The following is a 16058-nucleotide window of genomic DNA, read 5'->3' as shown; positions in this document are numbered from 1 at the left end:
CTTTTTTCTACAAAAAGTCAGTATCTGGCTTATATAAAGACTGCTGACATGAGTTACTCAGATAATGCCTCAGTGTGATTCTCTTTGAGAAAGGGTGAGAAGGTACTTGGATAAAATGAAGGTTCAAAATAGGATTGTCTTTTTAATGGCTCTGGCTGTGTTGCTTGATCATGTCTTCCTTTCAACGCTTGCAAAGTGATCTTTAAAAAGTGTTTCTAATTTCAGGTGTTCTTCTGATTTCAGTTTTTTAGCTGCAGTTGATTCACATTTAGCTATGTTTCATGTCTAATAGTCTAGGCAAAGATATATAAAACATGCATTTTACCATATACTTGGATGATGGTCCTGTTGTGACTCACCATGGATCAGGCTGCAACCACTGAAACCCAGTGAAATATATAATCCAGCTGTGTTGGTAAATTCAAGTTAGAAAGTAGTTTTATTTGTTTTGTGAAGATGTTTTGCCTGAATTATTTCCTGCCTGAATCTAACACAGAACTTAAACACATTATGGCTGACTGGCATATTGGCTTGTGAAAATAGTTTTGAACTTATAGAAAAAATAGGCTATTAACAGACCATTGTTTAAAACAAGGCTTGGCTGGTAATTGTTTGCTTGCTCCACGCAGAGTAGTCTCTCACTTTGAATTATTATTTTTGCTTTGTTTCGTTTTGGTTGACAGATAAACAGAAAAGAATATAACATTTGGATGACAAAATAGTGAGGCATTTGGATATCTGTTAATTTTTGTCTAATACCAAGGTAAACAGGCTTTTCAGATGTGTGTGTATAAACATTCAACATTAGAAGCCTGCAACTGGCCTGCTTAGTTCACATATAATATGTGAAAAATGGCCTTCTCTTGCTGCTTGGCCCTAATTGTCCTCTTAAGGCTACAATGTCACAGTGCTACAGCCCTAGTAAGTGCATTCCCTATCTATGTAGCTGTTAAAATACAGTTACCCAGCCAATGCTTCAAATCTTTAAGAACCATCACAAACTTTTGGGCCTTCCCTGGTTTTTACTTCCCTTATGCCAATAAAGTGCAGCCAATGCTACCCCCAGGACTGCATGAGGTTTTGCTCTAAACTTCTTTTTCCCTTCTTTCCTCAGTGTCTCCACAGCTCCACAATTTTTAGACAACTTCCCCCATTGTCCCATTTTACTAAGCTTCTGTTGCACTTTCTTCGTTCACCCATAGTGTTTCATAACCTTAGCGCTGAAACTTCTTCAGAGACTCCTCTTTGATTAGCCCATTGCCTCTGTTCACTGTCCTTTGTCTGTCTCTCAGTTCCTATCCTTCAGTCACCTTGCTTCTGCACCATAGTTTCCTGGTTTCATGGCACCTCTTCCCAGCAGTCTGCCTGTCCCACACAGCTACTGCTGTCGTTAGGACCTGGATAGTGCCAGACTGATGGACTTCCCTCTTGGAAGGTGATCTCACAGACATTGAGAGCTCTGATCCTCAAGCAGTTGCAGTGCTCAATGACTATCACCAGTTCTGCCAACTGGCATTGGAGACTTCAGCTTCACAAGCATTGTGTAGTATAGATAGCACTGAACTGACTTATCAGCCATTCCCCTACCTCAACTTGTTAATAGGTGTAAATCTGAATAGGTAGACTAAATTCAACTCCAAGTGTATATGTGCTCCCAAACGTTACCTTTCCAACACTATTATTTTATGTAGTCTTTGGGAGAGCATGAAAAATCACCAATGAATCTGAAACTCCTGTATTCAGCAAGACTATAATTTTTTCCTGATTGGTAGATAGTTCACATTTGAATTAGATTACCCATGTGTGTTTCGTGGAAAGAGGAGAAAAATCACAAAGTCATGTAACTGTTCTTCTGAATATATTCTTTATGGAGTATTGTAGAAACAATTGTGTTTGCAACTCCTTTCATCTGTAGCAAAATAATGTTACATGTTTCTATCTATTCCCCAGACCGCATCGCTCGAAATCGCAAAACTATTGTTTGTCCAATGATTGATGTCATTGACCATGACCACTTTGGCTATGAAACACAAGCTGGAGATGCAATGCGAGGTGCATTTGACTGGGAGATGTATTACAAGCGGATACCCATTCCTCCTGAATTACAGAAACCTGACCCAAGTGACCCTTTTGAGTAAGTTCATGAAACAAAGTGTGAATAGGTGTTTAACCAGCTAGGCTCTTGACACTGGTGCTTTCAAACGGATAGAAACTATCCTTGGCCATCACAAGTAATGTTTCATTTCAAAAGATAAAATTCTTTTGTGTTATCTCTGTCTACTACAACTTTTTGAAAAGAGATAATAAGGTCCATTTCAGATGTATAAAAATAATTTCAATTGCATAATTGAAATGAGTCAGAATGGTGGATATTTAATAGAACATATCGCATGCTGGTACAAATTAAATCAAAATGTAAACTTTATTTTCTTAATAATTATGAATTCAGTTAATATAGTGGTAGAATAGCCTCACCAGGTTGGTCCATGCTTTGGTAACCTCAACACACTTTATTTTATCTTAACCTTTGTTGCTATGTGTGGGTAAAAATGCAGCATTGTTAAATTAAAGATTTGATTCAGAGTATTTATTATTATTATTTATTATTATTTATTATTATTATTTCCCCAGCCACTCTGGGCAGCTCCCAATCTAGTGTTAAAAACAATACAGCATTAAATATTAAAAACTTCCTTAAACAGGGCTGCCTTCAGGCGTCTTTTAAAAATAGGATAGCCGCTTATTTCCTTGACATCTGATGGGAGGGCGTTCCACAGGGCGGGCACCACTACCAAGAAAGCCCTCTGTCTGGTTCCCTGTAACCTCACTTCTCACAATGAGGGAACCGCTAGAAGGCCCTCGAAGCTGGATCTCAGTGTCCAGGCTGAACGATGGGGGTGGAAATGCTCCTTCAGGTATACGGGACCGAGGCTGCTTTGCCGCCTAGACCAATTAAGGGGAGGAAGAATGTTAAAAGGTACAACATTGGGCCCTTGTTAGATAATGTGGGCTGTATTCCCACACAGATTGACACCTTCCACTATTGGAGGTCTCGTTAATTCATTCTGAAGGAAGCTGCCAAGTTCTCCTGGGTTCATAGTTTAAAGATATACTGTGCAACAACATCACATAGATTAAAAATATTAAGGTGGAGCAGTAGAAAAAATATTTAAGTATGAAATGTGATTTCAGGAATGTAATTTATTGATATATGGATGTAATGGTGGCATAACTATAATGATAGGTTTTGTAATGTGAAGGATTTCCCCCCCTTAAGATCTCCTGTAATGGCTGGAGGACTGTTTGCAGTCGACAGAAAGTGGTTCTGGGAGCTGGGAGGATATGATGCAGGCCTGGAAATATGGGGTGGAGAACAGTATGAAATATCATTTAAGGTGAGTTATGTTCCCTGAAAACTTTTATTTGAAAAAATGCTGAATAATGAAGTAGTTTATAGACATGAAGCACCAGTTTGCAGTCTTTGTTTTTCTGCGTGTTTATAAAATAAAACTGTTGAAAGGATTTTTGCAACATTTCTTGAAAAGAACATTTTACTGTAATAAACCAAAAATATGGCTAAGAATCGAAAGCCTCTGTGAGGTTACATGCTAACTCCTAAATGATACCTGATCTGTAATATGAGAAGTGAATATTTGAGTGATTGATAGACAAACTGAAAGGCAATCAGTTTCTGCTAAGCTGGTTACGTAGCCAATAGTATGCCAAGGAAGCAGGAGCATAATGAATGAATAGAATATTATTTTTGTAAGTGTCATGAAACAAAATGGCTTGCTACTATACTCTTCTGTACATAGAACACTCTATTGTCATAAGCTGGAACAAATGAATAAATTCATGTGGCCACCTCATCAAATTAAGAAGCTAGCTACTCATGGATCAGCTTGTTCATTGACCTGTGTGAGCTATGAGTTTACTTACTAGAATTTGTTAAGTAGAATAAATACAACTGAGGTCTTCATCAGTACTTCTGGTGATTAAAAGGCAAACATTAGATTAATTAACAACTTGGTTACTGTAGTTAGCAAATATTTTAATGTCTTTATTCTCCAATGCTTTTGTGTTTTAGCTTTAGTTTTGCCTTGTGTTTGCAATTATTTCTGATTTTTTTTTTAATACATAGCCATTCTAGTAGGTCCTGCATCCAAGTAAATAAGCCCCACTGCCTCACTATGAATCCAACCAACTTGCAAAGATCACAGGGGATAATTTTGCCTTGCCAACAGCCCTTCCCTGATTATTATAATTACTTTTTTTTCCTGCTCACCCCAAGTAGTTTTTCAAATCTGAACTGTGATGCAAAAAGCCATCAAACTACATTAATTTGACAATTAACATGCAGCAAACAACATTTTCATCTCATTGTTTAACTACAAAAAGCTAAGTGATAAAGACATATTGAAGGTTTCTTATTTCCTCTGTGAGATTTCTTTACAGTTGGTTCCATTTATCCCTTTTACTAGTGTGGGTAAAGAAATAGTGTAATAATGTAATTCTCTGCAGGAGATGGTAAAAGCAGCATTCATCTCTTCCAATTCGGACATTTTCAAAAACAGTAGTTTCCAAGAGTGATGACAGTGACTCTGCAAGCTCTTTGTCTTTGAAATGCTGGAGCAGACACTATTTGATCTGCAGGAAATAAGAATACTTCATTCATCTGCCTACTTGCACACTGTATTGCAGAGTTTTATTTCAGGCCAAGGATGATAATTTATGGTGGGTTAAATTCACTCTAATTAAATCCCAGCAGAAGTCCTCCTTTCTTTGTATTGTTCAACAGAAAAAGATGTTTCACTGAAATGGTGTGTTTTCAGGAGTTATGATAGATTGATGCTTTCATCTGTGGCTGATAGAAATTCTGATAAAGTAATAAGAATAAAAGATTTGTTCATTAGCAACAAGAACACAGGGTTTTTGAGGCCTAACAGCTATGAAACTTCATATTCAATTTCAAAACTGCATCTGTTTAAACATAAAAAGATGCTGAGATCCTGCCTCCGAAGGAGCACAAAGAATCCACCTAGCACTTCTTCCAAGTAGAATAAATGGGAAATGTTATGTTTCAAAGACCAAATTTTCAACCCATTTTTAACCAACTTTCCCCCCTCCCTTCATTAATCTATTCCAGATTATTGCTAGGGAATTATTACTTGGGGAACTGTGTAAGAAAAGGGAAATTATTAGTTCCCAGCAATTCTAGGAGATAACAAAGGATAGTGTTAATTACTGCACTTATCATTTCATTTCTTTTAATGTAGGGAAATTCCTTTATATACTCACTGGAGCATGTTTGCGTGACATTAGGGAACCTAATTGTCTCTTGTCTTATGTAGCTTATAGGAAGGACCTGCTTCTCCAAAAAGATTCCTGTATCTTGAAAGTTTTTTGATAGCCTGCTCTGGATGAGGATGAAGTAGTCCTATGCAGTCAGCGGTTAAGGAGCTTTTACCTTGTGCTGGTTGCAAGTGAGGCCAGTTTTCTTCAGGTAGATTTTAGAAATGTACAATTTGTATTGCTTTTGATGGGAATTAGTTGAATTACTATAAAAATGTTTCCAAGTGTTTAATTTTCACCCAAAATAAATTTCTCTTTGCAAGATTATTTTTAAGGACTATTAGGTAGTGTAAATATAGCCTGTCCTCCAGAGCAAATGTTTACATTGAGTAAAATAGGCATTTAAGTATAGACAGACTCATAGTTCAATGAGGATACCCATCAAGCTTGGGATGACAGCTATATTTTGAGATTTGATGCAGATCTCTGATTCTCTGCTTATTCTTGATCAGATTGCTGGTTGTAACATGACATGGAATCTCTATCCAACTACTCTGATGGTTTTCCTATTTTGGCTTTGGATGTGAAGTCAGGGGATTCTACAGCAGACCTGCTTCCTTCTTAGCTATCCACTTTCTTCAAGGGACAAACTAGACATGACATGGTTTTAAACTATGGAAAGGAAGAATACAAATAAAATTATGATGATGCTGATTAAAATGCATGTATACATGTAACTTTTTTACATGTTTATGCTCTCTGGAAGACTTAGAAACAGAGTTTCTGTTCTCTGGAAGACTTAGAAACAGAAGAACCTTGCTTTTCAGATTTCTCTCTTGCTGCTTATAATATGTTTGCACTGGATTACATTTTTAGTGCTGCGTTTTCTACAGAGTTATTGTATATCACTGATTAATGCTAGTTATTACTTCTCATGATATTTTATTTCTCCCCTGTCAGAGCTGTGATTTTTATATAAAGCTAGCTTTTTTGTGCTTTGTACTATGAACAGTGTTGAATAGATTTTGTTTATATAGGCCTCTGCTTGGGATCAGTAGCTACACAGATAGGAATTTAGGTAGCTTTTAACTAGTTTGGGAGGGTGGAAGTTTAAGAAGTATGTAATCTATGGCACAATAATATATATGCTTTGGTTTATAATTTTTTATTATACCCTACACCCTAACCACTACACAACATTGACTTTCCTCATAATAGCAGATAGTCTTGGTATGGCCAGTCTGATCTCCTTTCTTGTAAAATAAGACAAACGACCGGGTGATTGCAAGGCATAAACAGTGCAATCCTGTTATTGAATGCAGATGGACAAATATTGGCATTGTTTAAGAGGCAACAATGAACTGTGTGCTGCCTAACATACATAAAATCAGGAGTATCTTATCTGTCTGCTAATAGCTACTGTTTTCTACCAAGAACAGCTGCTTGATAGACACTTGCTATTTTTAATTTCAGTGCTACCTTTTTAATGCTTACCTTCTTTTTCCTTCTAGTGTATAAGGCTCTCTTTCTACCAATCTCTCTTTTTACAGATGAGAATGATAGTTTTCTTTATGCAGGTTGTAATGAATTCTGTCATCACACAAAGGGATTGCTAATAAAATGAATCAAAGCAGCAATGAAAATGAATAGGATGTCTGCTTTTGAAATTAGATTTGTATTCGAGTAGCACATTATCAGTTGAAAACATGAGTGTTTTTAAAAGCAGTTGAGCTGGGTAAGTGTGAGGGAAGGATATCTGCAGCACATTGACAAGAAATCATAAGCCAGTAGACAAGTAGATTGTGTAATCAGAAGTTGTAATTTTTAATATTAATGGAATGTGTTAATCCATAATGAAGATAGTTTTCTGAAATGCTATGTAAGTCAGACAACACTGGTTCCATCTTAAATGTTTTGGGCTTGTACATATTGGGTGCTATCCAGTTTTAGTCAGGATCAGAATAGGCCCATTTAAAGTTACTGTCTATTTATTTCAGTGTGCCTATTCTGAGTATAACTTAGATGTATATCACCTGTTGTATTTTAATTTTAGCCTGTCCGCTGTTGATCTAATTTCTTTGTTTGGAAGTGTTCTTGTAGCTGTGAGACAATTATGGCCACACTGTGAAGTTCATGTGGGAAATGCTTTCCCCCAGTTGCTTTTGAAGATCCTTTGCCATCCAAGCATTTCTTGCGAGAAGGAGGCTTAGGCCCAGATGAAAAGCATCAATCTCTGATTATGTTCTCAGCTAACATAGCTAAACACACTCCTCCCTGGGTGGAGCTAATATATTCACGTTGCCCTCAGCTACCCAAAATCATGCCCCTAAACATGGTTGTAACTGTTGCAATCCCCGCTGGAACCTTAGGGTGAAGGGGTGGTAATAAATTAAAATAATAATATTCAACTAATTTTTACTCTGAGTAGACCGATTTAAATTAATAGAGCAACTTATTCATGTTCATTATTTTCAATAGATTTATCCTGAGTAAAATTTAATTGATTACCACCCAGTGTATCCATTAAGAATGGACTAATTACCGTATTTTTCGCCCTATAGGACGCACCGGCCCATAGGACGCACCTAGTTTTTTGGGGGGGAAATCAAGAAAAAAATTTTTATTTCCCCCCCCCCAGGTTTGCGCAGCCATACCCAAGCTAGAAGAGGGAGACGGAGCGCACCATCTCCCTCTTCTGCCTTCAGGGACAGCCTCTCTAGCCTCCGTGGGGCAGCGGCTTGCCCCGCTGTCCCCCGAGGTTGTGGGGCTGGTGGGGGGGGGGAGAAGCAAGCTTGCTTCTCTCTCCCCCCCCCCAGCCTCCAGATCAGGTGGGGGAATAGCGGGGTGGCGGTGCTCCACCTCCCCGCTATCCTCCGAGGTTGTGGGGCTGGCAGGGGGGAGAAGCAAGCCTGCTTCTCCCCCCGCCAGCCTCCAGACCAGGTCGGGGAATAGCGGGGTGGCGGCGCTGCGCCTCCCCGCTATCCCCCGAGGTTGTGGGGCTGTCAGTGGGGAAAAGCAAGCCTGCTTTTCCCCCTGCCAGCCTCCAGATCAGGTCGGGGAATAGCGGGGTGGCGGTGCTCCGCCTCCCCGCTATCCTCCGAGGTTGTGGGGCTGTCAGTGGGGAAAAGCAAGCCTGCTTCTCCCCCCCCCAGCCTCCAGATCAGGTCGGGGAATAGCGGGGTGGCGGTTCTCCGCCTCCCCGCTATCCCCCGAGGTTGTGGGGCTGGCAGGGGGGAAAAGCAAGCCTGCTTTTCCCCCCCACCAGCCTCCAGATCATGTCGGAGAATAGTGGGGTGGCGGTGCTCCGCCTCCCCGCTATCCTCCGAGGTTGTGGGGCTGGCAGGGGGGGGAAGCAAGCCTGCTTCTCTCCCCCCCCCAGCCTCCAAATCAGGTCGGGGAATAGCGGGGTGGCGGTTCTCCGCCTCCCCGCTATCCCCCAGGTTGTGGGGCTGGCAGGGGGGAAAAGCAAGCCTGCTTCTCCCCCCCACCAGCCTCCAGATCATGTCGGAGAATAGCGGGGTGGCGGTGCTCCGCCTCCCCGCTATCCTCCGAGGTTGTGGGGCTGGCAGGAGGGAGAAGCAAGCCTGCTTCTCCCCCTGCCAGCCTCCAGATCACGTCGGAGAATAGCGGGGTGGCGGTGCTCCGCCTCCCCGCTTTCCTCCGAGGTTGTGGGGCTGGCAGGGGGGAGAAGCAAGCCTGCTTCTCCCCCTGCCAGCCTCCAGATCACGTCGGAGAATAGCGGGGTGGCGGTGCTCCGCCTCCCCGCTATCCTCCGAGGTTGTGGGGCTGGCAGGAGGGAGAAGCAAGCCTGCTTCTCCCCCTGCCAGCCTCCAGATCACGTCGGAGAATAGCGGGGTGGCGGTGCTCCGCCTCCCCGCTATCCTCCGAGGTTGTGGGGCTGGCAGGAGGGAGAAGCAAGCCTGCTTCTCCCCCTGCCAGCCTCCAGATCACGTCGGAGAATAGCGGGGTGGCGGTGCTCCGCCTCCCCTCTTTCCTCCGAGGTTGTGGGGCTGGCAGGGGGGAGAAGCAAGCCTGCTTCTCCCCCCGCCAGCCTCCAGACCAGGTCGGGGAATAGCGGGGTGGCGGCGCTGCGCCTCCCCGCTATCCTCCGAGGTTGTGGGGCTGGCAGGGGGGAAAAGCAAGCCTGCTTCTCCCCCTGCCAGCTTCCAGATCACGTCGGAGAATAGCGGGGTGGCGGTGCTCCGCCTCCCCGCTATCCTCCGAGGTTGTGGGGCTGGCAGGAGGGAGAAGCAAGCCTGCTTCTCCCCCTGCCAGCCTCCAGATCACGTCGGAGAATAGCGGGGTGGCGGTGCTCCGCCTCCCCTCTTTCCTCCGAGGTTGTGGGGCTGGCAGGGGGGAGAAGCAAGCCTGCTTCTCCCCCCGCCAGCCTCCAGACCAGTTCGGGGAATAGCGGGGTGGCGGCGCTGCGCCTCCCCGCTATCCTCCGAGGTTGTGGGGCTGGCAGGGGGGAATAGCAAGCCTGCTTCTCCCCCTGCCAGCCTCCAGATCACGTCGGAGAATAGCGGGGTGGCGGTGCTCCGCCTCCCCGCTATCCTCCGAGGTTGTGGGGCTGGCAGGAGGGAGAAGCAAGCCTGCTTCTCCCCCCCCCCGCCAGCCTCCAGATCAGGTGGGGGAATAGCGGGGTGGCGGCGCTGCGCCTCCCCGCTGTCCCCCGAGGTTGTGGGGCTGGCAGGGGGGGGAAAGCAAGCCTGCTTCTCCCCCCCCCCCCCCGCCAGCCTCCAGATCAGGTGGGGGAATAGCGGGGTGGCGGCGCTCCGCCTCCCTGCTATCCCCCGAGGTTGTGGGGCTGTCAGGGTGGAAAAGCAAGCCTGCTTCTCCCCCCCGCCAGCCTCCAGACCATGTCGGGGAATAGCGGGGTGGTGGCGCTGCGCCTCCCCGCTATCCTCCGAGGTTGTGGGGCTGGCAGGGGGGAAAAGCAAGCCTGCTTCTCCCCCCGCCAGCCTCCAGACCAGGTCGGGGAATAGCGGGGTGGCGGCGCTGCGCCTCCCCGCTATCCTCCGAGGTTGTGGGGCTGGCAGGGGGGAAAAGCAAGCCTGCTTCTCCCCCTGCCAGCCTCCAGATCATGTCGGAGAATAGCGGGGTGGCGGTGCTCCGCCTCCCCGCTATCCTCCGAGGTTGTGGGGCTGGCAGGAGGGAGAAGCAAGCCTGCTTCTCCCCCCCCCCGCCAGCCTCCAGACCAGGTCGGGGAATAGCGGGGTGGCGGCGCTGCGCCACCCCGCTGTCCCCCGAGCTTTTGGGCTGCAGGCTGCTGCCCGCAAGCCTTGGCAGCCCGCGGGACCTCCCGCCAGGTTTGCAAGACTTGCGGATAGCTTCCTGAAGCCTGGAGAGCGAGAGGGGTCGGTGCGCACCGATCCCTCTCGCTCTCCAGGCTTCAGCGAAAGCCTGCATTCGCCCCATAGGACGCACACACATTTCCCCTTCATTTTTGGAGGGGAAAAAGTGCGTCTTATAGGACGAAAAATACGGTAGTCGGTTTCAGTTCCTCTCAGTTCTTCATATTTCTTATTTTAATGCTTCTTTTGTCCCATTTTCACATTATTTCATAAACATTCTGGAGAATCCTACATGGAAATAGGCAAGCATTTTCACTTGCATTTCTCCTAATATAAACATTTTAATACAATTTTGTCTAACATAAGTAATTGTCTAATATAATGCATTTTAAACTTTATTTCCATTAATGTGTACACCTCCCCCTAATACACATATTTTTATACATAACTTTAAGTTTGGGAACTGCATCCTAAAATTTAAAAAAAATGAAGGATAGCTGCATTTCAATTTGCATATTTGCTCAGTAAATGTGAATGAGGTAGGTTCACATTACAATGCTAACAATACCAATTTCTTCCCCATTCCTTGTATCCATTAATGAAACTGCCCATCTGGAAACTGCTCTTTTTGAATTCAAAAATTGATTCAGGGTTGTCACTTATCAAAACCAATGGTGAGCAGTACATTCTCACCACTGTTGAATTCATATTTGACAGGCAAGTCAAAGACTGCTTAATATTTAGTTTCCTCTACAGAATAAAAGCTGGAAAATGTTTTAATGAAACCTTTGTTGGATCATTAAAATGTTTACCTTAGCAAATCTAGCCAGACAATCCTTTTTAAGACATTTCAGAGCCAGTCTGTTAATAAATGGGCATGGTACTTTAATACAGATTATGTACATTATTAGTCAAAGAACTTAAATTTAATAAGCCTACTGGAATGCATGCACTCAACACTACATCTGTTTCAATTACCTAGACTGGCAAAACTTATATCCATGTTTAATCTAGGTATCAAGGAAAGTTCCTAGAGAATGTTGGCACAGATTCAATGCTTCCTGAAGAGAAAATAATTTTGTTGACCCTTGTTGTTGTTGTTTAGTCGATTAGTCGTGTCCGACTCTTCGTGACCTTACTTAGACATAAATAGAGCCATAATTCTGCAAGTAGCATTTAGTTAATTGATGCTCCATTTTTTTAAAAAATAGTTATGCACTTTTGCTAATTTCAGGAATACATCAGCATATGTATTTCTGCAAAAGCAGCAGTGGAAGGGCATGTTGGCACTGTAGTAGAGTTACAAAATAGCAAGTAAGGTGTTGATGTGTGACCTAAATCTTTACCTTTCTCCAGATAACTCTGAGATTGTTTCATAATAACACTACATAAGAATCTACGAAAGTATTCAACTTTAGTAGTCATGTGTTTACATGTGCATTAACTTTCAGAATTCTTTGAACTACCTAAGCTACATACTGCTTTTGATTCATGCTAGGTTCATTTCTCGGTGTTGGATCTGGTCGTATTTTTATGTCACAGTGGTGACATAGTTTCAAAGATGCACAACTTTAAAAGCTTGAATAACATGAGGTCTGAATGCATTTATGATGTTTTAAAAATAGTTTACTAAGGTAACAAACTTACTACTCGATATGACTTTGAAAAAGCTTTGATTTCCATCATATTCAGAAAATTCTGATCTGTGCTTACTCTCTCTGGCATCTGACAGGTATGGATGTGTGGGGGTCGTATGGAAGATATTCCTTGTTCCCGTGTTGGTCATATCTACAGAAAATATGTTCCTTACAAAGTTCCTTCAGGAGTCAGCTTGGCAAGAGTAAGAGCCTGTCTTGCTAAATTTCCTTTGTTCCTTGTATTCACTCAGGATGCAATCTTCTAAAAAGATAGCGGGTGAGATGCATTTTTTAGCATTAGTGCAAGAAGTTTGGGAGTTGACATTGTTTTGCAAGCAAATGATAGCACACAAGCTGAACTCTCACAAACTCTCTAAGGGTTGCACTACATTTTTAACAAATGGTTTCTGTAGTGTAGAGGTTGTCACATTTGCCTAATACAGTGGTACCTCGGGTTAAGTACTTAAGTACTTCCAGAGGTCCGTACTTAACCTGAAACTGTTCTTAACCTGAAGCACCACTTTAGCTAATGGGGCCTCCTGCTGCCGCCGGAGCACAATTTCTGTTCTCAACCTGAAGCAAAGTTCTTAACCTGAAGCACTATTTCTGGGTTAGCGGAGTCTGTAACCTGAAGCGTATGTAACCCGAGGTACCACTGTACACTGAAGGTCCCATTTCAAAACCAGACAGAAATAGGTAAATATTCTGGGGGAAGGGCCACAGCTCTCTGGTAGAGCATCTGCTTTTCATACAGAAGGTCCCTGGCACCTCCAGCTAGAGCTGGGAAAAACTCCCTGTCTGAAACCCTAGTAACCAGTTGCCAGTCATTGTAGACAATACTGAGCTAGATAGATCAGTACTTTGAGTCAGTATAAGGTAGTTTCCTTTGTTCCTGTTGTGAGATACTCATTGGATTAGGTTGCTGCACTAGATTAAGAACTGAACAAGGCTACGTGTAACAATGGCTGTTGGTTGAGCTGGCTGCCACATTTTGATATTATCCTTTATCTTTAGTTTTCTTTGTATTAAAAACCCATTAGCATGACAAACATCATCCCCCCAGTGAAGGGCAAATGTGTCAATAATAGGATGATTCCTTTAAACTGGCAGAACATCTGAAATCAGGTTGATTCACATTAATACATTCTTCAGGATAATTCAAAATATGTACACATGAGGATCCTCAGTGTTACTACCCAGAAATTAAAAGTTTGTCCTCTCACATGAGTGAATTTGTCCTCTCACGTTGGTGAATTTTCATATGCAAAGACGAGTGCTTTTATTTGGTATTCAGAGGTATGTATTTTAAAGAAGGGTAGATACTCCCTCTGGTGGGAAAAGACAGCAACAGAAGAAGAAGAAACATGACTGAAAAGACTTCTCTCTCCCTCAGTCACAACTAACTACCTAAAGAACACAATTATTTTTAAAGTTCTTTTTGATGAAATACAGTAGATGCTCAGGGCCCAGTTTAATTCACCCTTTATAGAATGTTCTGGCTGTCTGACTCCTTGGAAGAGCAGTCGTCTTACTGTACCATCTGCTTGGGTTTGGACTTATTAATGTAGTATTTTGAAGTCCATAAAGCCCTTTATGGGTGCCTCCATGTAAGGAAGCTAATTAATCTCTCATATGTGCATCCTGTATAATTCAAATTTATGGATATGCTTTTTTTCAATTCTTCATTTCAAATATATTGTCACCTATGTAGAATCTGAAGCGTGTTGCTGAGGTGTGGATGGATGAATATGCAGAGTACATTTACCAGAGGAGACCTGAATATCGGCATCTGTCTGCAGGAGATGTGACTGCTCAGAAGGAACTTCGCAGTAATCTCAACTGCAAAAGTTTCAAGTGGTTCATGAATGAAGTTGCTTGGGACTTGCAAAAGTTCTATCCACCAGTGGAGCCTCCAGCAGCTGCCTGGGGAGAGGTTAGTTTATTCAAGAAATTCAGCTGTATCAAGAAGTCCCAGCCATGCCATGGTGTATGGTTGCGGATCAAACCACAGGATTTCCAGTACCCGCTGAGTCCATCTTTAAGTGAGATTGTTGTGCATGTTTGTTTCTGTACATACTTGATGGTGCAGAACTTTACAGAAGGGATGGGAAACCTGAGGCCTTCCCAAAGTTGCTGGAATTCCAACTCCCATAAGTGTCAGCCAACAGAGCCAATGGTCATATATGATGGGAGGTGTGATCTAACAACACCAGGTTTCATATCCCTGTCATGCAGGAATTTAGTGAATGTATATGAATATGGGTAGAAAAAGTTGTTTTCAATACACTTCAGAATCCATTAGCAGAAAGACTAACTTTACTAAAACTATTGAAAACAGTACACACTGAACTTCTGGGGTATGTTTGCTCCTTAAGATTTACTCTGACAGCCCATTATCAGGTTTAACCCTGACCTAAGAATGGGTAGTAAATCCAAGGCTTTGATTATTTCTTTAATATCACTGCCTTCACAATTCTCCACTGAAGTCACTTGTTAAATGGCTCTCAAGCTCAGATGTGTATTCAACATGCTGCTTCTTTTCCTTTGAGACACAGAGCAGATTGTTCTAGATCCCTTTTCTTGGCTTCTCAGTTCTTGAGAATTCTTGTCACATCCACACACATACATATATAGAAATCATATTGTCTTGTGTCTTTGCATTTATGCCAGCGTTTGCTATGGGATAACATGGGGGCTGCCTGTATTTCAGCCCCCTGTTTACGCACATTTAATATGTGTGCGACGATGTATATGCACATCACACCAAACCCAGAAGTGACCTGGAAACACCATAAAGACATCACTGAAATGTCACTAAAAGGGCAGAATGGGGTGTTTGCAGGCTTTTTCAGTGCATTCCTATTATATGCAATTTCAATGACATGCGCGGTGCCTCAGAATGTAGCCCCTGTGTAAGCAGGGGACCAACCCAGCAGTTCAAAAGCACATCAGTGCAAGTAGATAAATAGGTACCGTTGCAGCGGGAAAGTAAACGGCATTTCCGTGTGCTCTGGCTTCCATCACAGTATTCCATTGCACCAGAAGTGGTTTAGTCATGCTGACCACGACTCGAAAAGCTGTCTGTGGACAAACATTGGCTCATTCAGCCTGAAGCGAGATGAGCGCCACATCTCATAGTTGCCTTTGACTGGACTTAACCGTCCAGGGGTCCTTTACCTTTACCTTTTACCTGTACTTCAGTTTCCTTGACTGCCAGTATGTCAAGAAGTTAGATGCAAAGCTAATCAGCAACTTAATCTTTCAGGTCCGTAATGTAGGAACCGGCCTCTGTGCAGATACCAAACATGGAGCCCTTGGTTCCCCACTACGGGTTGAAGCCTGTGTGAAAGGCAGAGGAGAAGCTGCCTGGAACAGTGTGCAGGTATTTGCATTCTTTTTTATAATTATCTCATTCTTAAGTGTTTCCACGGGCAGTTTTAGAAAGAACTACTTTAGGCAAAATATGCATTACTGAAATATCACAATAGCTTCACTAATGTAAGACTAAGAGGGTGTTTGCTAGGGGATAGAATGTCATCTGCTGTTCTAGATAGTACACAGATGCTAATTATCAAGCTGAAGGCCTTGGTATGTAAACATACCTGGGGTGCAGGAGATGAGTACTTTAAATTATGTGCATGAGTGCTGTGGCAGAAAACCATTATTATCTGGAGCCAAATCCTAAGGTGAATAGAGAGGAGGCAGATAGGAAAAGGTTAATAAGACACTAGTCATGCAACTGTACTATGCACTGACATTATCATTTCTAAGTATCTTCTGAAACACCATATTAATGAATCTGCTACTATATCCAGTGACCACTTAGTGTCGCAGG

The 16058-nt window shown here is 43.0% G+C and overlaps 1 protein-coding gene across 3 annotated transcripts in view; it reads left to right on the top strand.

Annotated features, from left to right (window-relative positions):
- GALNT10 (polypeptide N-acetylgalactosaminyltransferase 10) overlaps positions 1-16058 on the top strand; it is a 41320-nt gene that overhangs the window by 16563 nt on the left and 8699 nt on the right. For all 3 annotated transcript variants that reach the window (XR_014507974.1, XR_014507975.1, XM_083427120.1), the window contains exons 6-10: positions 1951-2134; positions 3278-3395; positions 12319-12426; positions 13935-14156; positions 15489-15605. Coding sequence is in view for 1 of the 3 variants with exons in the window: in XM_083427120.1 (XP_083283246.1) it covers positions 1951-2134; positions 3278-3395; positions 12319-12426; positions 13935-14156; positions 15489-15605 (749 nt within the window). In the remaining 2 variants the exon portion in view is untranslated. The remainder of the gene's footprint in view (positions 1-1950; positions 2135-3277; positions 3396-12318; positions 12427-13934; positions 14157-15488; positions 15606-16058) is intronic.

The sequence above is a fragment of the Podarcis tiliguerta genome, assembly GCF_965153285.1.
Source record: "Podarcis tiliguerta genome assembly, chromosome: 2".
Classification (NCBI taxonomy): domain Eukaryota; kingdom Metazoa; phylum Chordata; class Lepidosauria; order Squamata; family Lacertidae; genus Podarcis; species Podarcis tiliguerta.
This window is presented reverse-complemented; position numbering and strand designations above follow the sequence as displayed.